The 24,833-nt window shown below is 40.2% G+C and overlaps 1 protein-coding gene across 2 annotated transcripts in view; it reads left to right on the top strand.

The window, feature by feature from the left end:
• Positions 1 to 24,833, top strand: part of SUMF1 (sulfatase modifying factor 1) — a 95,110-nt gene that overhangs the window by 7,765 nt on the left and 62,512 nt on the right. For both annotated transcript variants that reach the window (XM_027522785.1, XM_027522786.1), the window contains exons 2-3: positions 4,631 to 4,804; positions 8,253 to 8,327. In XM_027522785.1, coding sequence (XP_027378586.1) covers positions 4,631 to 4,804; positions 8,253 to 8,327 — 249 coding nt within the window. The remainder of the gene's footprint in view (positions 1 to 4,630; positions 4,805 to 8,252; positions 8,328 to 24,833) is intronic.

Below are 24,833 nucleotides of genomic sequence, written 5' to 3'. Positions count from 1 at the left end.
CTGCTGCTGGAAGCTTGTTTTTCCTTTAAGTCCTTTATGAGACATGAAACCTTCTATTAGATCATTTTAATAATCATTTTAAGCTTTCATCTGCAGGCTTCTATTTTTCTACTTCTTTGCAGAGCTGCTTAACATTCTGATTTCTCACCTTAGGACTAAGGGATCTTGTGTCCCAGACGCTTGACAAATGATGAGAATAATGTGGGAACCTAGTTCAGTCTCTGAGCAGAGTCTGTTCAGCAGGTTTCACTGTGATGCAGACACACTACCCATGTCTGGGATGGTGTTATAGAAGAAGGAGAATTTTTTTTAATTTAAATTTATTTATTTTAATTGGAGGCTAATTACTTTACAATATTGTATTGGTTCTGCCACACATCAACATGAATCCGCCACGGGCATACATGTGTTCCCCATCCTGAACCCCTCTCCCACCTCCCTCCCTGAGAATTTTTATAATTAGGAATAATTCAGATGATACATTTTTCATTGTACTTGTGAAGTCATCTGTTCAGTCAATGAAGTTTCTTCCTCCCCATCTTCCTTCCTCCCTTCCATCCTTCCTTCCTTCCTTGAATTATGCACCATACTAGGAGCTGGGGATATAGAAATGAAAACTTTATTTCTGGTCCCCAAGGAGCCTGGGATCAAGGGCAGGTGTTGGGATAGAATGGTGTTTAACAAAGGACCCCTAATGAGAGATGTATGCAGAGCCAGCAGAGGGAAATGCAGGCAGGAAAGGCTTTCTGTAGGAGATGATCCTTGAACATGGATGTCATTAACAGAGAGAAGTACAGATAGAGTCCAGGGTGAGAGAGATGGGCTCTATGCTTCGATATTTTACTCTGAAAGGTGATGGAAGAACCCTAAAGAATTTAAGTAGGAAAATGGCATAATCAAATTGACACTATACTGTTTTTTTGAATAGAGAGTACATTACATGGTTTTAAAATTAAAAAATAATTGTGTAGAAGGGTGTATGGTGAAAATTTTTCCACTTACGTAATAACCTTACCTTCTGACAACCACTGCATGTGTTTTTTGAATATCTTCCCAGAGCGGTATTCTGCAAATGTAAGCAAATACAAAAAGAAGATGTGAATCTATATTTTCCCCCTCACCTCCTTTTCACACAAATGATAACATACCATGCTTTCTTTTTTTTTTTTAAAGTTTATTTATTTTAATTGGAGGATAATTATTTTACAATATTGTGATAGTTTTTTGCCATACATCAACATGAATTGGGCATGAATTGGTCATTGTCCTCTCCATTCCTTATCCCTTTATCCTGGTGCTGCTGCTACTGCTAAGTCGCTTCAGTCGTGTCCGACTCTGTGCGACCCTATAGACGGCAGCCCACCAGGCTCCCCTGTCCCTGGGATTCTCCAGGCAAGAACACTGGAGTGGGTTGCCATTTCCTTCTCCAATGCATGAAGGTGAAAAGTGAAGGTGATCTCTCCATATCTATATATTAAAACTGTCTTCTTTTCTCCCTCAGTTTTCCTTCTTTTTCTTTTCTTGTGGCTGCTTAATTTTCCATTTTATGAGTGGCCCACAGCTTAGTTAATCATTCCAATACTGAAGAATATTTCGGTTGTTTCCCACCTTTTTCTGTTCCAAGCAGAGCTTCAATAAATTGTGTTGGATATAGAAGACATATTTTGGAAGGTTCAGTAGGGGCTTGGATATTTGTTGTATGAATGATTTGAGTGGAGGGTTGGTGGCTTAGAGAGGAGCTAGTAGAAATGTGAAAGTATGAAGCTGGAGGCAAAGGAGCCAATTGTGAGGCTACTGCATTTATTGAAGAACAGAAAAGGGGAGAGATGAGAAGGGTATATATTTAGGTGACCCAGTAAAACTGGGTGATTGCTATACTGTTGGGATTAGCAGATGGGCGAGGTCGGGATGACTTCTTAATAATAATACATTGGACATTAAAACATTTATTACTTATGTCATAGATGAAAGCAGCTCCATTTTCATTGGGAAATACATGCACAAAATTGAAAGCAACCACCAGTAAAGAGAGTGGAAATAGAGCGTAGGAAACCATGATTACTGATCATTACTTTCTGTTACTTCTGATCTTGTTTTTCGAACTTTTCTGCTCTTATTGCTAAGCCACGTTTTCTGTTTTTGTTCCTACTAGCTATTACTCTTTAGTTTCTTTTTTTTCCTTTCCTCAAGTCAAACTTTTGTTTTCTAGATCAGAGATCTGACAGATCCTAATCTGCTGAGAAGTGAGTGAATTGTTTTTTCACTCAAATGATTAGCATGTAAGACACTGTGTCTGCAGAGTATATTTCTGATAGATGGTATGATTGTGTTGCTGTTTAGAAATTGAGATACAAATGACATGTCATAAAATTCACCCTTGGAAAGTTTACAATTTAGTGTGTGTTTTAGTATAGACACAAGGTTTCCACAAGCATCATCACTAATTCTAGGACATTTCATCACTCTGAAAAGAAACCCCATACTCATTAGCACTTATTCCCTCTGCCCACCTCCCTGCAGGCTCTGGCAATCACTAATCTACTTCTGTCTCTTTGGCTTCAGCTCTGGGCATTTTGTATAAATGGAATCATACAATATACAGCCTTTTGTGAGTGGATTCTTTCATTTAGCATCATGTTCTCAAGGTTCACCTGTGTGGTACTTCGTTTCTTTTTATGGCTGATTTCTATTTTGTGGATGTGTGACATGTTATTCGTTCATCAGTGGACAAATGAATATTTGGGTTGTTTCCACTTTTGGGGTATTATGAATAATGCTGCTATGAATATTACTATACAGGTTTTTTCATGGATATATGTATTCATTTATCTTGGGTATAATCCTAGAAGTGGAATTGCATGATCATGTGTTAACTCTTTTATGTAGCTTTTTGAAGAACTGACATTGTTTTCTAAAGCAGCAGTGTTACTTTACATTTCTACCAGCAACATAAAGGGTTGCAAGTTTCCTTCATCCTTGTTGACACTTGTTCTTATCTGTGTTTCTGGTTACAGCTGTGCTGGTGGGTGTGAAGTGGAATCTCACTGTAGATTTTGTCTGCATTTCTCCAATGATGCTGACCTTGGACCTGTGTTTATTAACTGAAAATTTTAGGTGTGATCCTCAGATCTTATGTTTAGTGCTAGGACAACATGTGAACAAGGTAGCCTCTCTTGCTGCCCTCGCGGGGTTTAGAATTTATAGAAAACAGTTGTTGTTCAGTCACTAAGTCATGTCTGACTCTTTGCGACCTCACGGACTACAGCACGCCAGGCTTCTCTGTCCTTCACTATCTCCTGGAGCTTGCTCAAACTCATGTCCATTGAGTCAGTGATGCCATCCAACCATCTCATCCTCTGTTCCCCCTTCTCCTCCTGCCTTCAGTCTTTCCCAGCATCAGGGTCTTTTCCAGTGAATCAACTCTTCACATCAGGTGGCCAAAGTATTAGAGCTTCAGCTTCAGCATCAGTTCTTCAAATGAATATTCAGGACTGATCTCCTTTAGGATGGACTGGTTGGATCTCCTTGCAGTCCAAGGGACTCTCAAGAGTATTCTCCAGCACCCTAGTTCAAAAGCATCATTTCTTTGGTTCTCAGCCTTTACAGTTCAACTCTCATATCCATACATGACTACTGGAAAAACTGTAGCTTTGACTATATGGATCTTTGTCAGCAAAGTGATGTCTCTGCTTTTTAATACACTGTCTAATAGATAGAAACAAAGTAACTGCAGTTAGAGTTTTGCGAAGGTGTTAAAAAAGGACAAGGCATAGTCCTTTAGTAAATGTTTTAGATTTTCCATTTGAGTGATTTAGGTCTTTTCCATTATCATTGGCAACCTCGATTGACTGAGTTGGTTTTAAAAGATATTACATGTGGCATTTTTATATTTGCTTTTTAAAATAGTTTAAAAGGAATAAGAACATAGTAAAGGAGGAAAACGCACAGATGTATAAAGTAAAGCGAAATGAAGTCGCTCAGTCGTGTCTGACTCTTTGCAACCCCATGGATTGTAGCCTTCCAGGCTCCTCTGTCCTTGGGATTTTCCAGGCCATAGTACTGGAGTGGGGTGCCATTTCCTTCAGATGTATAAACAAGTGGAATATGCTCCCTGCCTCTGACCTCCAGTCATTAGGAGCTTGGTGACTCTTGCTCTAAACCTGCTTCCATGGTGTGTGCAGGTGTGTGTTTTTTTTTTTTTTTTTTTAATTATTTATTTATTTGGCTGCGCCACTTCCTAGTTGCAGTATGTGGGATCTAGTTCCCTGACCAGGTATTGAACCCTGCCCCTCCCTGCATTGGGAGCACAGAGTGTTAGCCACTGGACCACCAGGGAAGCCCTTTTTATTTTTCATTTATTTATTTGTGTGTGTGTGTGTGTGTGTGTGTGTGTGCAGATATATATTATGAAGAGTTTTTTCTAGATATATTACTGTCCTAAAGACTCTTCACTTCCTTTTGTGACTAGCCGTTCGCTGGAGTGTGGAGTCACCTTACTCATCTCTCAGTGGCTTTTGCGGCGGGGGTTCGCTCCCCGTCCGGTGCTCACCTCGTGCTGGCACTTTACACTTGGCCCGGGTTTACTCTGACTGCAGTGGCCTGACTTCCTGTGTTTCCCCTTTCGCTGCAGATGGTCCCCATCCCTGCCGGTGTGTTTACAATGGGCACAGATGATCCTCAGATAAAGCAGGATGGGGAAGCACCTGCGAGGAGAGTTGCTATTGATGCCTTTTACATGGATGCCTATGAAGTCAGTAACGCTGAATTTGAGAAGTTTGTGAACTCAACTGGCTATTTGACAGAGGTAACGGGATTGGGATGGGGAGGAACGACTTCATCAGTTGACCACTTTTCACTGTGTTCCCAGTGCTGTGCCAAGCACTTTATATATGTTTCATCTAATTGTTGTTTTCATAGAAACCCAGCGAGGCAGGTTACTTTTCAGGTGGTAAACGGGGGATTATCAAAGCATCTTGCCCTGAGTCCCGTAGCTGGTTAGTTGTGATGCTGTGGTTCAGGCCTTGCCAGTGTGACCCCAGCACCTGTCTTTTTAACCTTGATGCTCTGGTGTGTCAATGCTGTAATATGCCAAAGGGTGCCACTGTCCGCTCAGGCTTTTTGAGATAACAGCATGTAAAGTAAGGCCACTCTTCCCTCTCAAAAAATTATAGTTCGTCTGTTTTGGAAGCATGGCGTAATTCATAAGTGATAGATGAAGAAGTGCAGCTTTTCATTTTTGTGGTTTTATTCCAGTGCCTGAAGACACAGGAGGTTTCCTTCGGCAATTCCAGTGTCTGCTGTGGCTGCTGAATCACAGAGCAGTGTTCTGAAAGCAGCTGTTTGTACTCAGTGGCACTAGGAAGAGGGAGGCTTTCTAGATGACGGAAGCTTCTGAGTGGCTCAAATATCCTTGTCATATATATATGTTTCCCATTTTTCTTACCAAAAGATTCTTCCCTTGCTTTCAGTTTGTGGAGTCCCTGCCTTGTTTTTGTTTTTGTTTCAGGGTAGAACATCTTTTTTATTAAAAAAAAAAAAAATTCAGAGTGAATGCTGAAAGCAGAACAACTTCCAAATTTGGTTTTGCATTTCTTTGGCATTTCCTAAAATATACAGAATGGTTGCCGCTTTGATCCCATTCCTAGTGAGAAGTTTCTGTACTTTTTGTTTCATGAGAATACTCTTAGATCAAGTTCCTTAATAGTCTGCTGAAGTTAGAAGATGGCTTCTAAGGCAGGAAGTTTCCCATGGACTAGGGTTCTCCATCGAGATTAGACAGAATGAGTAGAATTTAGGATGTGTAGGAACATGGATGATAGAATACTACATCTGGATTTCTGTTACCCTCTAACTGAAATTGAGCATGTCCTTTAATTAGGAAGTAGACAATGTCGTACAGAAATGGCAGCAATGCCTGTGTCTTTGTCCTCAGCAGAAATCACAGACACTTTGTGTCACATTAGTCTTATCTCAGAGATCTTAACCTTAAAATTACTTGTATTCATCCCCACCTTGCTACTGCTGCTGCTAAGTCGCTACAGTCGTGTCTGACTCTGTGTGACCCCATAGATGGCAGCCCACCAGGCTCCCCTGTCCCTGGGATTTTCCAGGCAAGAACACTGGAGTGGGTTGCCATTTCCTTCTCCAATGTATGAAAGTGAAAAGTGAAAGTCAAGTTGCTCAGTCGTGTCCGACTCTTAGCCACCCCACGGACTGCAGCATACCAGGCTCCTCCATCCATGGGATTTTCCAGGCAAGAGTACTGGAGTGGGGTGCGATTGCCTTCTCCATCCCCACCTTAGAAATGATAATTATGAGACCTGCCACTAGATCTTATTTAATATATTAAAAAATAAAAAAAGGCAGACATATACATATAGACACACACCTGTATGTGTTACTATAGCACACATTTGTTTTACGAATATTTTGATATAACTCGCTTTCTTTGTAATTGTGTTGATTTTGTTTTATACACTTCACCCGACTGCCAAAAGGGCCTAGGGAACTAAAAGGGTTAAAGCCCTGGCTTTGGATAAAATACTTCATATTTTTATGCCACTTTACAGTTGTTTTTTTGTTTTTGTTTTTTCCATTTCTCCAGCTTCATTTTACATCCCACTTCCATTGCTCATCACATTCTGATCCTGCTGTTCTTGTTTCTGTTCTTTGTGAACTGGACACTCTTTACCATCTTTGGGGCACAGCCCATACTCTCCCCTGCTTGAAATTTCCTGCCTGTCCCCCTTTTGCAATGGCCGGCTCCTTCTCATTCTCGAGTCATCTCATCTTAAATATCCTTCTCAGGGAGGCTTCCTCTGCCCGCTCTCTCAAAAAGAGACTTTTCTCAGTACTCTCCACTTTACAATGTCACATAAAGTTGTACTTATTTTCTTCCATTCTTTTTTCAACTTGACTTTTGTTCTAAGTGCTCCATATTTAAGTGCTCTAAGGTCAGAGTCCATGCGTATGTAATATTGACCTTGTATCTATGTCATGTAGCCCAAAGGCGGGCATCTGGTAGGTCTTTGATCAATGTTGTTGAATGAGGGACTGGTCTGGGTTTTTAGACATGGTGACGCCACAAGGGAATACAGGAAGAAGAGCTGGGATGCAAAAAGTTGATGAGCTTGAATCAGGAAAAAGAATTTGAGGTGTTCATAAGGCCTGAAATCCAGGTATGTAGCAGGAAGTTACGCTCATCTAGCGAGGAGAGGATATGTATGCAGGTAGAGATCTGAGCATCATTTGAAGTGCTGGCAGTGGTTAAAATGATGAGATTGCCAGAGTTTGTCCAGCAGCAGGTCTGTGTCTCTCAAGTGGGATCTCTTAGACCACCTATGTTAGAGTCACCAGCTTAGCTGTTCTTATGTGCAGATTCCTTTGCCTCACTCCAGACCTCCAGAATCAGAAGCTCTGGGCTTGGGGAGCTGTGATGTGTAGTGGCAACAAGTTTGCCAGCTGATCTCAACTGCACAGAGCCCAAGAGCCGCTGGAATAGAGTAAGACGAGCAGAGAGGCAAGGTAGAATATCAGGGAGCAACAGTGTTTTAGGGGCTAGAAGGAGAGCCCACGTATTTCAGGAGATGAGGAGGAAGAATCCAAAAGGAGGAAGAAAACCGGAAGAGTAGAACCATGGAAACCAAGAGGCTACTTTGCACATTTGCTCACTGGGGCCACATGCAGCAAAGAAAACCAAGTAGATACAGACTTGAGACAGTAACGTTAAATAAAAATGATTAAAATACATATTTCCACCTGGTGTTCAGGTTGGCCACTTGAGATTTATCAGCACAGCAGACACCTTAGTGGAGCTAGAATGTGTCAGAATATCAGCAAACAGTGCCATTTGCTTCTTTTAGCTAAATTCCTGGAGTAGAACAAAGGAAAAGGTTGATATGTGATCTGATATGTAAAGAATCCTGTTATTTTCCAAAGTCATTTGTAATACTTGGGGAGATGTGTTTCCATCAACAGAGACAATCACAGGCTCAAAAGCTAATCTCTTCCAGTCTGCATCCTTATCAGCTACATGAGCCTAAAATGAAAATGGGCTCTGTAAGTGACACTAACCTGTTTTAATAGGAAGCCAGATGCTTTAATGTCATTTCTGAATCCTTTGGGAGGTCATATGACAAAATTAAGTTCATTTGGACAAGAAGAACCACTCGAGCAGCGTACACAGAACATGGCACTTGTGAAATGTGTTACTGCAAACTTTTCTGCATTTTTATTTCCCTTCTTTCCTTCAGGCTGAGAAGTTTGGTGACTCCTTCGTTTTTGAAGGCATGTTGAGTGAGCAGGTGAAGTCTGACATCCAGCAGGCAGTAAGTAATGTTTTAACAGGCTCATATTTCTCTACTGCTCATTAGAAACAGCTTGGGTGAAAAATCCAAACTACAAGTCCTTCCCCTCCCCCCAGGTAGCTCACCATTTTCCTGCTATAGGTTTCCCCTAGGACAGGCCTATGGACGGGGACACTGTGTCTTGAAGAAAATCACAGACCTGGGATAGTGTCTAACGTGTGGAGTCTGACTTGAGCTGCTGTCTTGTACCTGGGCTTTAAACCCTTCTGGGTTTCTTTTACTTATAGGCATTTCTAGAATGGAGGGTTAAATGTGTATTTTTTTTTCAATTTACTTCTATTCTTAAAATCTTGGGCTCATCAGGTGTTGGTATGGAGAGAGAGCATCCTTTTAAAGGATTCTTGAATTCACATGATCAGAGTAGCATTTATGAAAGGGGCCCTTTGCTTTGGATGATCACAGAAATTGAGGCCAGAACCTGGTTCTTAACATCTGGGGTGAACCCTCTCTTAGAGGGGACCCAGGGGAGTCATGGAAGCAGTGGATAAGGCCTCTAGAAGCACCTGTGTGGTAAGGGGAGCTCAGGGTTTCTGTTGCAGACATTTTAGTAGGTTTGTGTATATTTGAAGTGAAAGTGAAAAGTGAAAGTGTTAGTCACTCAGTCGTGTCTGACTCTTTTCGACCCTATGGACTGTAGCCCATCAGGCTCCTCTGTCCATGGGATTCTCTGGGCAAGAATACTTGAGGGGGTTGCCCTCCTCCAGGAGATCTTCCCAAGCCAGGGGTTGAACCCAGGTCTCCTGCTTTGCAGGCCGATTCTTTACTGTCTGTGTATATTTGGGTATATATTTACTCATCTGCCTCATGAGAAGGCAGAAAACATACAAGGGAAGGAGGGAGGGGTAGGTAAGCTGGAAAGCGGAAGGTTCACGGAACAGGGCTAAGGATGCAGAAGAAGCAAGAGGTGGTGAGAGAGGAAAGGAAACGGGGTCAGCTGACCCCAGGGAGACTGAATAAGACCCTGACTTGGAAGACAGGACTTCAGCACTAATCTTCCTTTCTTATACAGGTTTCCTTTCAACTCCTGCCTGAATCTCATCTTTATATGTTGGCTTCACCGTTCTCTCTTGTGAGCTAACCATCCTGGTTTGACTCATGTAGAAAACCTGGGGTAGTGAGGGGGAAAGATGAGGTAAAACCAAACTTGCTCTCAAGCCATTTTATAGGAGAATCAGGCCTCCTTTATATATGTATTTCATATTACTTTATTTTTCGTTTTATTTTTTGTCCTGCTGCCTTGCAGCATTTGGGGTCTTAGTTCCCTAACCAGGGATCTAACCCATGCCCCCTGCATTGGGAGTGCTGAGTCTTAACCAGGGGACCACCAGGGAAGTCCCAGTGTTTTAACAAACATGACCAAGTTCCATCTGAATCGCAAGGTTTTCCTCACAAGTTTACATTACAAGTCTGTTATGTATCTGATATACCCTGTCCTCCCCGTCCCCCTTTTTGAAGGGGTTTGCGGTCAGATTGGCTTAGTGTTGATGAGCGAACAGCTCAGGCTGTGAGGTCTTGTTTTGTGATAGGGAGTTCCGATGGGGGAGGGCACTTAGTTTTGTATTTTGCGCTTTCAGATACTAGGCCTCTTGTCAGTTGAGAAGCTCTGAGCGCTTTAGGCATAAAGGCTGATCATTACTAGGCTCTGCTGGTGCCCTGTTAAACCCACAGTGAAGTGTGTGTGCTGGTAACCAGGACGAGGAGAAGCAGCTGTTACCCGGTCATAGTGTTGGGCACTCACTTAAGTGCTCATAATGGAAAAGCAAACCTTTTAAGCATGATTAGAAAGGGCTGGAATGAGTGAAATGAACCTGTCAGTGATTTGAGGGAGCTAAGTTTTTGTTTTTTCAGCCTCCTCTTAGGTCTTGGCATACCCTCATGCACTAGACCTATTTTTAACCTGGTGTTTCCAAGAGTGTAGGAGAGGAGATGGGCCACTAGGTGACTTTACGTGAAGCAGGTGAATCAAGGTGGTACATGGCCAAACATCAGATCACACAGTCTCGGGCTCAGGGCTCTTGTAAGTTGAGAAGAAACTCTCATCTGAGTGTTTGCTTGTCACTAAAACTCAGTGAAAGTGAAAGTTGCTCAGTCGTGTCCAACTCTTTGCGACTGCATGGACTATACAGTCTATGAAATGCTCTAGGCCAGAATTCTGGAGTGGTTTCTTAGTTCCCTTCGTCAGGGGATCTTTCCAACCCAGGAATTGAACTCAGGTCTCCCACATTGTAGGCAGATTCTTTATCAGCTGAGCCACCAGGGAAGCCCCTAAAACCTAGTAGCACTTGTTAATCTCATTTTTAACATAACAAATAGGCCTCAGAAGCTTCCCCAGGTTTCACTGGCTGGATGGAATTTATTAATGTAGTTTACTCTTATGTATATATTAAATGTAATTATTTTATAAGATTATTTACTTTCATGCAGTTTTTTTAGATATTTACAGTCATGTGATTATTTTATGTTTCATATAATTCTTTAAAATAATGTAATTAAATTAATTATTTTAAATGTTATAAATGTTCTCTCATGATAGGAAACACTAGGGCTATAACTTTGCATTTTTAGGAAAAGCCTTTTCATTGTAAAAGAAAAATCAAATACAGATCACACAAATCAAGTGAGTCATTTTACTGTGTTACTCTAAAACAAACATCACTGTAACCTTGTCTTAAGTCAGGAATTAGAATTTTGCCACCTGCCATAGCAACCCCAACCATGTGCCACATCCTGATCACCACCTGCTCTGTCCCTGAAGTAGCCACTATCTTGCTTTTTTTAAAAAGAGTTTTGTTGTTGTTGTTGTTGTTTGTTTGTTGTTGTTTGGCTGCACCATGCAGCAGGTGGGATCTTAGTTCTGTGACCAGGGATTGAACCTGTGTCCCCTGCATTGGAAGCCTGGAGTACTGACCAGTGCACCACCAAGGAAGTCCCTATCTTGCCTTTTAAGATACTTCTTGATACTTTAACATACTTTTTAGATACTTCTTTGCATTTCTTTATAGTATTATCAGCAGGCATGTATCCCCAAGACTGCCAATGTTTAGTCCTGCCCATTTAAAGCAAATTTGTGTCTTTTAAGATTTTTTTTTTGGCTTAGTTAAGACTGTTATAATCTGACCAACCTAGATAGCATATTGAAAAGCAGAGACATTACTTCGCCAACAATGGTCCATCTAGTCAAGGCTATGGTTTTTCCGTGGTCATGTATGGATGTGAGAGTTGGACTGTGAAGAAGGCTGAGTGCCGAAGAATTGATGCTTTTGAACTGTGGTGTTGGAGAAGACTCTTGCGAGTCCATTGGACTGCAAGGAGATCCAATCAGTCCATTCTAAAGGAGATCAGCCCTGGGTGTTCTTTGGAAAGAATGATGCTAAAGCTGAAACTCCAGTACTTTGGCCACCTCATGCGAAGAGTTGACTCATTGGAAAAGACTCTGATGCTGGGAGGAATTGGGGGCAGGAGGAGAAGGGGACGACAGAAGATGAGATGGCTGGATGGCATCACCAACTCAATGGACATGAGTTTGAGTGAACTCCGGGAGTTGGTGATGGACAGGGAGGCCTGGCGTGCTGCAATTCATGGGGTCGCAAAGAGTCGGACACAACTGAGCAACTGAACTGAATTGAACTGATCCTGCTCCTTCCCAGCCCCTGGCCCTGTCTGCTACTCCCCCCCCACCCCCAACAATTTATCTGTGAAAGAATCCAGGGTTTTTTTCTGGATTGCCCTTTCATGTTGCACCTCAACTCTTCTTCCTGTCCTGTGCATTCCCTGCCAGTGGTGTCTGGATCCATAGACATGATCAGACTTACACCTGGACCCCATTGCAAGACCTCAGATAGTGACACGTTCTTACACCACAAGGCACCACAAGGCACATAATATCTTTCTCTCTATATAATGTTACCTGCTGTTAATCCTGTTAATGTTAGTGTCTAGATCCACGAGTTCATTGGGGGTTGAAAGATGTTGAGAATATAATAGTTTTTTTTTTTTAATTAATTGAGAATTTATAAAGAAGTGGTTCCCTCATCTACTATTTTCTTAACCATTGATACTGTTCATACAAGAAAGAGAGTAAATGCTTGATTCTTTACTAGGTTTTAAAATAAAGAAGTGATCCCTACTACTCTCTAGAAATAACCGATTTGATTTTTTTTGTAATTAAACATTTAAAGAATATTGTAAATTTACATGCGGTTGTAAGAAATAATACAGATATCCCATACACCCTTCCCCTGGATTCCTCCAGTGCTAGCATCTTACGTAACCTTAGAACAGTTTCACAAGCAGGAAGTTGACAATTGACACAACCCACTTACCTTCATCTGGTTTTATCAGTTTTATATGTACTCATTGGTATGTGTGTATTTAGTTCTATATCGTTTTATCACAAATGTAGATTTGTATAATCACCAGATTAAAAAAAAAATGTCATGAACCTATGGATTTAAACATTCTTAAACATTCTTTGTTTTCTTCTTTAGGAACTCTTAATATATCTATAGGATTCATTTTCAGAGTTTATCACTTGTTTTGAATTGTTTCTTTTTTTTTTTAATTAAAATTTTTTATTCCTTTACATCTTCTTTGTCTCTTAAGTATTCTTGTGTTCATTTCTGAAGTGGCCTTTTCTTTTGATTTAGTTATTTCTTGATTTATCTGCTCATCTGAGTTTGCTGATCCTGTTCTATTTTATTCTCTCATGAGTCATTTTCTTAGTGCCCTTGACCTCATTTTGACATGGCGTTCTGAGCATTCCTTACCCTTTAGAAGGAGGCGTGGTCCAGGGTAGCTTCTGTCTCTTGAAGAACTCTTTATCTTCAGTTGTGCTCACATGGGCCTCAAACATATGATCTCCTGTTCCTTCAGAATTTCCTGCATCTCTTCCCTTCCATTCCTTCTCCTCCTTTACTCTCTTGTCCCTTGTTTCCTAGAGTTTGATTTTATTCTCTCAGCTTTCTCCTTGGTGAGGGACTCTGTTCTGGATGGGAACCCTAGCAGGTCAGTGTCAAGAATTCTTGGGGCAAGACTGTTCAATGGCCTTTGTACTTTCTCACCACGGGTCCCTAGCGCGCAATAGCCACCACAGTGGGCAGAAGCCATCCCCGTTTTCACTGCTTCCTCACACTGTAATTCTCTGCTTTCCGGGGATGTCCACTGGCTGCTTTGGGATTTTCCTCATCACAGCTCTGATGACTTGTTGCTTTCTTCTCTTTTCTCCGTACAGCTGTAACAACCACGCAGGTTGTGTGGCTGTTGGCGGTTTCCCTTTGCCTGTTTGTATCCTGGTTTGGTAAAGGTACCTTCACATAGATTGGCTGTGCATGTGTGCTTAGGATTTTGGGGTTTTACCTAGTGGTTATCTAATTGCTGTGTCTGGTTCTACACATCGACTTGGAGAGATTAAAAAACTGCTGATGCCGCTGTCCTTTTGGGTTGGTTTGTTTTTTAATGTATAACGTTTAGAGGCAAAGCATCCATCTAGCTCTCACAGTTTTCTTGTAGAGATAAATGGTAAATTTAATGGTGAGAAACAGAGTATATGTGTGTGTAGAAATTTACCTACTTGTGATTATTACTTGGATGTTTCATTTAAAACAGTGTCTTAAAAACTATAGATATCAAATCCTAGAAGGGATTAAGGCTAGCTTTTGTTGTTGTTTTTGTTTTTTAACTCTAGATAACTTAAACTACCTTAAAAGGATGGTATTTAAAATATATAATTTCTAAAGAGTATGTTTCATTTTTATACTTGTGTCATTAATGTATCTCCTAAATCTTGGACAGAGGAATAGCAGTGAGATGGGAAAAAACAATTCCTCTTGGTGGGAACCTGAGAAATAATGATCATCTATTTGTTTGTGGTTTAATACTTTCAAAATTGTTAACAGTTTAAGGAAACAAATTGCTGAGTAAGTGTCCTTGAAAAAGGAGGATGAGAAGCTATTTTGAGACTGTCTTTTCAACTGAAAGCCAATTTCATTAAGGATTCAGAATTACGAAGACTGCTTCTCCTTTTTCTTTTTTCAAATTAAAAAAAAAAAAAAGTCTCTTCTGCCTAAAGGAGATAGATCTTTTGGTAAATGTTTTTTTTTATTAATTGTGTTCAAATATATTTTGCTTCGTTACTGAAAGATGGAAATGGCAACCCACTCCAGTATCCTTGCCTGGAAAATCTCATGGACAGAGGAGCCTGGTGGGCTGTAGTCCATGGGGTCATCTGTTCTTCTGTAGGTCATCGAGTTGGGCCCACTTTTAAAACGATCTCCTGTCTCTGCTGTTCTGCAGTTTCCCTGTGATATGCCTAGGTGTTGGTTTCTTTCCATTTTTCTGCTTCAGTTTCATTGAGTTTCCTGAATCTGAGGACAAGTGTTTTTAAATCATATCTGGATTATTCTTAACCATGATCTTTTTGAATATTGCCTTTTTTTCCATTCTTTCCTCTGGGACTCCAGTTAGATGTTGGTTAGACTTTGTCACTCAGTCTTCCATGTCTCTTAACTTCACTTTTGAGTAAATGTATGTATGTGTATATATTTATACTATATATACTTAATATAGTTATTTTTAAATATATGTATATATTTTATACTGTATACATTAGTATGTATATTTCATTTTAATTTCTGTTAGCTTTTGGCTATATCTTTGGTGTTATTTTTTTAGTCTTCAAATATATTTTGCTTCATTACTGAAAGATAATTTAAGTATCTTTAAGTATAAAATTAAAGTTTAATTTTTAAGTATGAAATTAAAGTTGCTCTAAGAATTAGAATATACACACCTAACTCCTCACAGTCTACTACAGAGTTAACATTTTAAGACTTACTATAGAAGCCTTATTACCATGTAGGTTCTTTTACCTGACTCCCTGTATTATAGTTGTTATATATAGTAAGTACGTCTTCATAAAGGGGAAAGAACCCCCAAATTTTGCTTGTAATGCTCATACATATGTTTTTATAATTTAAAGAAGAAAATAATCTATTCTATTTACCCAAACTATTTTTGTAGTTCTTCCTTTATTCCTAAAGTTCCAGATTTCCCTTCAGCTGAAAAAACTTCCTTTAGCATTTCTTTTAGAGCAAGTCTTACGGTGATGAATTCTCTTACTTTTTGTTCATCTGCAATGTGTTTATTTTACCTTTATTCTTGAAGGATGTTTTCACTGGATACAAAGTCCTGGGTTGACACTTCTTTGCTTTTGTGACTTTAAAATATTGACTCACTCTTTTCTGTAGATGTGGTTTCTAATAATAGACATTTGAACCACTAATCTCTCATATGTATTGTGGCATTTGTTTTACTGACTTCTTTCAAGATATTTCAAAAATCTTTTATCTTTAGCAGTTTGATTATAATGCTTTTGGACATTGTTTTATTAGAGATTATCCTGTTTGGGGTTTGTTGAGATTCTTGTGTCTGTAAATTTATGTCTTTAACCATATTTTGTGGAGTGTCCAGCCATTATTCCAAATATTTTTTCAACACCAATTTCTCCTCTCATTTTGGGATACTGACACTTTAGTTAGACTTTTTATTACTGAAGAGAGGTTCCTTAGATTTTGTTCATTAAAACAATTTTTTTTCTCTGTTTTTAGATAGTATACTAGTGATACAATCTAGTATTCTAGTGATATGTCTTCAAGCTTCCTGTTTTCTCTGTCATTTTCATTCTGCTCTTGAGCCTATCTGGTGAATTTCAGATACTGTATTTTGCAATTCTAAAGTTTCCTTTTTAAAAAATAGCTCCTGTTTCTCTGCTGAGAAAGAATGCCTAGCTTTTTTATTCATTTCAAGAGCATTCACCTTCACGTCATAGCTGATAGTTATAATAGCTGTTTTGTTCTTTGTCCAGTAATTCCAACATCTGGGTCATCTTGGGGTTTGCACCTGTTCATTTTCTTTTCCCTTCACTTTTGGGTCTCTGGGTCCTGTTATAATACTCTGGAGAATGTTGACTTTTTTTTTGAGGCAGTTAACCTAGTAACCTGGTTAAGTACAAATCAGAAGTTTTGCCTTGTCTACTGCTAGTAGTGACTTTGTAGCTCTGTTTGTTCATCCTTTTCATGTTAGTGTAGCGCCTTAATTATTTTTTCTTCATCCTAACTAGAATTTTAGTTTTTTAAAAATTATAGTTATTTACAATCTTGTGTTAATTTCTGCTGTAAAGTGATTCAGATATGTGTATACAATATTTTTAAAAATATCCTTTTTCAGTATGGTTTATCTCATTTTACTTGTTTAATCAATTTCTTATAGGGATATTAATGCCTACCTAGTTGTTGTCATCAGTTGCTAAGTCATGTCTGACTCTTTGTGAGCCCATGGACTGCAGCATGCCAGGCTTCCCTGTCCTTCACTAAACTCATGTCCACTAAGCCTACCTCGTAGAGTATTGTAAAGATCAAATGAAGTAATGTTCATAGAACTACCTAGTAGTACAATGTCTGGCACATAAAGAGCCTTTTAGTAAATGTTGCTCTGGTTTCTTCAGATTCTCTTTGCCTGGCCTAATTGAAAATTTAGTTAAATTTCCTTTGCTTTACTTTGGCTCATTCTTAAGAATTGGCATTGCCACATATAGCATTGTACAAAATTACAGTGATATTTTCAAAGGATTTGCTGTCATGGGATAAATCTTCTTGGTTATCTTAGAGGCCTTGGCTAGAGGAATATACAAGTGATACATCTTTTTTGGTAGGAAAGTGAGATAAAATATACGTAACATAAAATTCACCATTTAAACTATTTTTAAATGGATAATTCATTAAAGTTATGTACATCCCTAATGTTGTGCAACCCTCACCACCACTATGCACTTAAAGGACTTGTTTGCCATCCCAAACAGAAACTCTGTACCATTAAACAATAATTTCCTATTTCCCTCTCCCCTAGCCCCTGGCAAACCTTGATTCTACTTTGTGCCTGTGTCAGTTAGTCTGTTCTAAGTGCCTCATAGAAGGAATTTTACAATATTTGTCTTTTTATGACTGGCTTATTTCACTTAGCATAACGTGTTCAAGCTTCATTCATGTTGTACCATGTATCAGAATTTCAATCCTGGATAAACAACAAAGGCCTACTGTATAGCACAGGGAACTATATTCAGTATTCTGGGATAAACCATAATGGAAAAGAGTATTTTTTAAAAATTATTTATATGTACAACTGAATCACTTTGTTGTACAGCAGAAATTAATACAACATTGTAATCAATGAAAAAAGAATTCTATTCCCTTTTTAAAACTGAATAATATTCCACTGTTTCCGTATACCACATTTTGTTTATTTTATATGTCAGTCGACATTTGGTTTGTTTTCAGCTTTTGGCTATTACAAATAACGCTACCATGAATGTTGGTGTACAAGTGTCTGACTTTGTCAGTGCTTTCAGTTCTTTTGGGTGTATATAGTGACATTTATTTAAATTCGTGCCTCCTTGGTTGTCTGCCATCCATCAGTGGGGTCTGTTTTTTGACTTATAGAAGAAATGAGCTTAGCTCCCTCTGTTTGAAGATTTCCTTTCTGGATTTATATGTAGCCTGTTTGTTTAGCAAGCCATCGGAAATGTGTTGCTGTCTCCTAGGTACTGTACTCTTCCTGGGAATACTAAGATGGAAGATATCTTCCCTGTCTTTTAACTGCTCAAAGTCTAAGGAATGCAGTAACATCGAATTCAAACCAATATTGGGTGATTTTTTTTCTGAATTATGACTTTTTAGTATGAAATATATTAGAGAAACAAGAATGAAAACACATATATCATCTGTTTAAAATTTATCAAAAAGAGTAAGAGTATATGAAGTCCATCCCATCCTGAAGTGGAAGTACCTCAGCAGTGCTGTGATGAAGAGAAGTGGTGAGGAGTGGGGAGAGATGCCTGCAAAGTTGAATTTATTAGGTTGATCAGGGAATGCCTGTGTGAGGAAAAGGCATTTTAGGAAAGCCTTTCAGGTAAGGAAGAACTCGTCTTGGGATCAACTAGGACAGAGCTCTGGTGGAGTGCCTACCATGTCCTGCTGCTTTGACAATCCATATTCAGCTTTGCATGGTCAGGTTTCAGCTAAACTTACTCTGGGCAGTCCATTTGAAATGCCTGGCTGTTGTCCAACATTGCAGATTGAGATGCTTCCATTTATTTGTTCTTACGGCTTCTTATGCCTTCGTTTCACATTATTTATCTCACTCATCATTATTTGTGTAGGTATTTATTGAATGCCCTTTTCTTTACCCGAACCGTCCTGCGATGGCAGGTAAAGCTGTTTCCGAATTATTCACCATCCCCCGAGCATAATACCTGTCACTTAATAAGGACTTAATAAATATTTGCCAAAAAAGGAAAGAATGCCATTTGAGTATCCTCTACAAGAGCATTCATTTTTGAGAGCTGTGGGGCTCAGACCTGGTATGACCTGTCTCATGTTGGAAAGGCAGGTTTTTCTTGGCAGGAGAATGCTGATTTGATCAATAGGGTGAAGGTGAGTTCACAGAAACTGAGTTTTTCAGGAAGTGCGATCCAGGGTTGGCTGATTGGATAAGAAGAGAACATGGTCAGACAACTGTGTTCTATGTCTGGTTTTGAAAAGGCTGGTTGTCTGCCTGTCCTGGGAGTCAGTGTGTGGTGTAGACTCAGGAAACAATTGATAACCCTGGAAGGTGAGAATCCAATAAAGTAGGATAACAGGGCACAGTATTTTATTCCAACCAGTTCTAAAACAAGGCCCCTGATCAGAATGAGTGTTAGTGAGGCATGGTGGGCTCCCAAAGGCTCAGATTTCAAATCTGTTTAAGAGGTTCTTAAGTGTCTTTTCAAGTCATGGGTCTTTTGAGGTCTGACTTGGATTAGGAAATAAAGATGATTCTCTCATCTCCTACCTCCCAGGTGTTGGCATTTGTGCTGTAAACCTCTGCAGTGAGACAAAGACTGTCAGGTAGGGAGTTCTGCCCAGGGGATATGCAGCTTTAGGAAAGACTTACGCAAAAAAAGAGGATTTAGAATGGATGAAACTTTCAGAATCATCTGGTGAAAAACTTTCCTCTTCTAGATGAGGCAACCATGGCCCAGGAGGGGAAATAGCTTGTCTCAGTTCTTGGAAATGTTTAAGGGGGGCACCTAGGAGTACCTCTGTGTGTGTGTGTGTGTGTGTGTGTGTGCACGCACGCTCTTAGTCACTCAGTTGTGTCTGACTCTTCGCGACTCCCCAGACTTAGCCCACCAGGCTCCTCTGTCCATGGAATTTTGCAGGCAAGAATACTGGAGTGGGTTGCCATTTCCTGTTCCTGGGGATCTTCCTGACCCCGGGATAGAACCCACATCTCCTGTGTCTCCTGCATTGGCAGGTGGGTCCTTTACCACTAGCGCTACCTGAGGACCAGCCTAGAACCTTTCCTGTCAGGGACCCTTTTGCAAAACCCCTAAGATGAGGGCTGATTCTCCCTCTCTATAAAAGTATGTCCTGTTGAAACACTGAATTTTTAATCGATATTTATCCAGAAGAGGGTCACCTGTGGTGGGGAGGGGTTTGGAAACCATGGAAGCCTCAGGAACAGATGAACTTATTTGTTAAATAAATGTTTATCCCATATATACTGTGTACCAGGCAGTGTTCCAAGTACTGTGGATATAAATCCTCACTCTCCTGGGAGTTATAGCTCCAGGGAAAAACACACTCTACACAAGTGAACTTTTAACTGACTTATGCTAATGGCCTGTGAATAAAATAAAACAGAGTAATGGGGGAGAGAGTGGTTGCGTATTATACGATTAGGCTCCTTGGGCTCTTTTATGTGTGGGGTGTGGGATGGCCTCTCTAAGGAAGTGACACCTGAGCTGAAACCTGCCTGGTGAGTAGAATCCAGCATGACCAGTACTGAGGGAGTCATGAACGGGGGAACTGGGATAGGAGCTAGGCTTAGGTTGGAGAAATAGCAGCAGTGGATGACCTAGACTTTGTGAGCCTCAGAGAAGTTTGGGTTTCTTCTTTAGTGCAGCTGGAAGCCACTGGATCTAGTTAACATTTTTTTTTAATTTATTTTATTTTGGCCATGCTGGGTGTTTGTTGCAGCACATGGGCTTTCTGTAGTTGCCCTGCGGCATGTAGGATCTTCGTTCCCCGATCAGGGGTCAAACCTATGTCCCCTGCAGTGGAAGGTGGATTATTAACCACCAGACCACTGAGGAAGTCCCCTCTAGTTAATATTTTAAAGAGAGCACTTTGGCTTCTGTGTGTGTTTTTGTCGTGTGCCAGGTGTGACATGATGTGGCTGTGGAGCAGGCTGGCAGGAGGAGAGATGCTGAGAAGGGTCTGGTGTTGGATATCTGAGAGCAGAGGGGGCCAAGTAGAACTCCTGGGTACTGGCCTGAGCAACTAGGGAGGCTGTGATTCCTTTCACTTGAGACGGTAGAGCCTGGGGAAGGGTGAATACGTGATTGAACCTAGAGAAGACTAAGAGGTGAAAGAATTATGATTATTCTACACATGTCTGCAAGGTGATCCAAAGGGAATTTAACTTGTTCCACGTGATCCTTGGAGCTTGATCAGTGCCAGCAGACGAAAGGGCTCTGGGAGGCATTTCTCTTGCACTGTTGATGAAGAGCTCTGTTTGTTAGAATGATCTGAGCTTGAGTATGTACCTGCAGGGAGGTGATGTCTGTCCCCTAAATTGTTGAAGCTAAGATGGGGGATCATCTACGAGTAGAGTGACCATTATAATTTATGGTCCACATTGGGATATTTTTGAGAATAAAATGGGTTGCTCTAAGTACGCCAGAATAACAAGTGTACGTCTGGACTGTCCTGGTTAAACCAGGGCCGTGTTCATCCTGTCTTACATATTCATCCTAGGGATACTGTAGAGGGGATGTCTTTGGTTGGGTATGGGTTGAAAGCAGGTGTCCTCTGGGCTTCTTTCCAAGTCTAAGATTCTGAATATCTTTGGTGTATTTTATTTCACAGAAAAAGTTGATGTTTGTCTTTTTTGGATTAAGTGAAGTACTCTTAAAATACAGGGAGATCAAGTGAAGTGGACATGTAATAAGAGCAGCTTCTCCTGTGGAACATCCTTCTCACACCCATCCTACCTCACTTGCTCCTCCTTCTCCCCTCCTGTGGGACACATTTGCAGGGTGACACCCCCTGACTTCAGTCGGGTCCCCATCCTTGGGCTCCCATAGCTCATCAAGCCCCTCTTGGCCACAGTACTTAATACAGCCTTGAATGAATCTGCTTATTTGTCTGCTTCACCCCTAGATTGTGGACGTGGCTTCTCACCCCTCAGGCCTCTCACAGGGCTGCACAGGGCAGGCACTCATCAAATGTTTGATGAATGTATAAATGAGTGAATGAATGAATAGCATTGTAAATGAGTTCTTGAGCTCTCTTGTACCAACACTTATACATGCTTGTCTTCTGAATGCTTATGCTAAATCCACACTGTAGTAAGCCTGTTAGATACGTTCTCTTCAGTTCAGTTCAGTCGCTCAGTCGTGTCTGACTCTTTGCAACCCCATGAATTGCAGCACGCCAGGCCTCCCTGTCCATCACCAACTCCCGGAGTTCACCCAGACACACTTCCATCAAGTCAGTGATGCCATCCACCCATCTCATCCTCTGGTGTCCCCTTCTCCTCCTGCCCCCAATCCCTCCCAGCATCAGAGTCTTTTCCGATGAGTCAACTCTTCACATGAGGTGGCCAAAGTACTGGAGTTTCAGCTTTAGCATCATTCCTTCCAAAGAAATCCCAGGGCTGATCTCCTTCAGAATGGACTGGTTGGATCTCCTTGCAGTCCAAGGGACTCTCAAGAGTCTTCTCCAACACCACACAGTTCAAAAGCATCAATTCTTTGGCACTCAACCTTCTTCACAGTCCAACTCTCACATCCATACATGACCACAGGGAAAACCATAGCCTTGACTAGACAGACCTTTGTTGGCAAAGTAATGTCTCTGCTTTTGAATATGCTATCTAGATTGGTCATAACTTTCCTTCCAAGGAATAAGTGTCTTTTAATTTCATGGCTGCAGTCACCATCTGCAGTGATTTTGGAGCCCAGAAAAATAAAGTCTGACACTGTTTCCCCATCTATTTCCCATGAAGTGATGGGACAGGATGCCATGATCTTCGTTTTCTGAATGTTGAGCTTTAAGCCAACTTTTTCACTCTCCACTTTCACTTTCATCAAGAGGCTTTTGAGTTCCTCTTCACTTTCTGCCATAAGGGTGGTGTCATCTGCATATCTGAGGTTATTGATATTTCTCCCGGCAATCTTGATTCCACCTTGTGCTTCTTCCAGTCCAGCGTTTCTCATGATGTACTCTGCATGTAAGTTAAATAAGCAGGGTGACAGTATACAGCCTTGATGTACTCCTTTTCCTATTTGGAACCAGTCTGTTGTTCTCTTACTAGGCTGATTTTGCTGATTGAGAAAACCAAACTCAGAGAGGTTTAGTAACTTGCCCACTGTCACAGAGCTAGTAAGTAGTCAATAGTCAGGATTGGAACCTACCAAGCCCTTGGCTCAAAGACCATCTCCCGTTACTCAGAACTTAACCATGACTGTTAATGTAAGCAGTTCAAAGATTTTGAGGAGTTCTGCAATTAAAAAAACTAGTTTAACTTGATTACCTGAGTGCTTTCCTGGCTAGATGGACTGCTTTGATTGTGGAACTTCCTTCCACCCGCCCCATACCGCCCTGCCCCCTCCTCCCCTCCATAGCTATTAACGTCTTGTGGAAGACTCTGGAAACAGCTTTTGGAAAAGCCTGGGTAGTAGAACAGACTTATAAATTGAATATCTGTGGCTGTGGGTTCCTTCCCTAGCCCTACCACTACCTGCCACATTTCAGGGCTCATTTTTCCATCCTTAAAATGAGGGAATTTAAACAGTTGGCCTCCCTATCCTCTCACCTTTAAAACCTGGCAGCATTGTAAGCCTGCTTGTGTTAAGCAGGCAGCCAGGCTGGGAGAGCTTCTTAGGTGCCTTTTCTATTTTCTGTCTTCTGTTTGACCTTTTTTCTCAGAAGCCTCAGAACTTGTAAGCCATGAAAACAAAGTACAGAACCAATCAAATGTCATTCAGATGTTCTGTAATTTCCCTGTTTTAGACATTGAGAAAGGCTCGTAGGTAAGCCAGTAGCAATTTAAGGAGCTTAAATGAAGCCTTTTTGTAAAGAGTTGTAATAAAAGCTTCTTTGCCTAAAGACATAAAAGACTTACTTAAAAAAATAAAAAATTATTTCTCTTGTTTTCAGAATTTTTTTTTTAGAAAGCCTCAGATCCCAGACCTAGAGAGCATTATACTAAGTTAAATAAGTCAGACATAGAAAGACAAATACTGTATGTTATCACTTACATGTAGAATCTAAAAAATGAAACAAACAGATACATATAACAAAACAGAAACAAACTCACCTATGTAGAAAACGATCTAGTGATCCTGGGGAGACAAAAGGGAGGAGAGGCGAGATAGGGGTAGGAGATTAAAAGATACAAACTCCTGGAAACTAAATAGATAAGGAACAAGGATATGTCATATAGCACAGTGAAATATAGCCATTGTTCTGTAGTAATCTTAAGTGGAGTATATATTATACACCTGAAATGAATACAATATTGTAAATAAACTATACTTCAATAAACATTTTTTAATAAAAAGCCCCAAATCTACTTTCCCCATATTTCTGCAGGTCTCAATGGAGAATGAGTCAACTACCTCACTTTTAAAGGGTTCTTGGATGCTAACGATCCTTTTTGCATTTTTTATACATTGTCTTTAACAAGTGACACTCTAGGATTTCTGCTCCTCTCTTAAAGACATGTAATAAATGTTTAGAGTGTACAAACTGGTATTTCAGGAAGGCAGTGAATTCTATAATGAGGAATTTCATTAAGAACTGGAGCAAAAATGTTGAACATTTTCAGATTGGCCTTAAGTTTCATAAATGTTTGTACTCTATGAAAAAGCATGCATTTTTCTCTCTCACATATTCTATTAAGTAGTCAAGGTACCTGATTTAGGATTTAATTTGAAATAAGCTGTCAGACCTGACTACCTATCTATTTTCATGATGAATTTGTTTTTACTCTTTATTCAAGCCTACTTCTCAATTTTCTACATTTGTATTGTAGAAAATACAAATTGTATTGGGTGCTGAAGAAGAGATTTTACTCATTGTGTGCTTCCTATTCCACTTGATTCCTTCAGTTGTATTTGATTCTCACCCAGTTTTATTTATACTTCATGAATTTGAACAGATCTGCGATTTCTTATTGTTCGCTGGTGCCAGTTGAAAAATTCTCCCAGGCTGTTTTTATAGGGGTAACTGTCATGTTTATACTGCGTTTCAAAAAACATCCATCTTTTTAATTTGCTTGTCTAAATGTATTGAATTTTTAAGAGAACAGTTGTAAAGTTGTGAACTTGACATTTTTACACTTGAATGTGCATATTAACACAGTGCT

Source organism: Bos indicus x Bos taurus, chromosome 22 (assembly GCF_003369695.1).
Source record: "Bos indicus x Bos taurus breed Angus x Brahman F1 hybrid chromosome 22, Bos_hybrid_MaternalHap_v2.0, whole genome shotgun sequence".
Classification (NCBI taxonomy): Eukaryota; Metazoa; Chordata; class Mammalia; order Artiodactyla; family Bovidae; genus Bos; species Bos indicus x Bos taurus.
The sequence above is the reverse complement of the archived record's forward strand: the minus strand, read 5'-3'. Positions and strand labels throughout refer to the sequence as shown.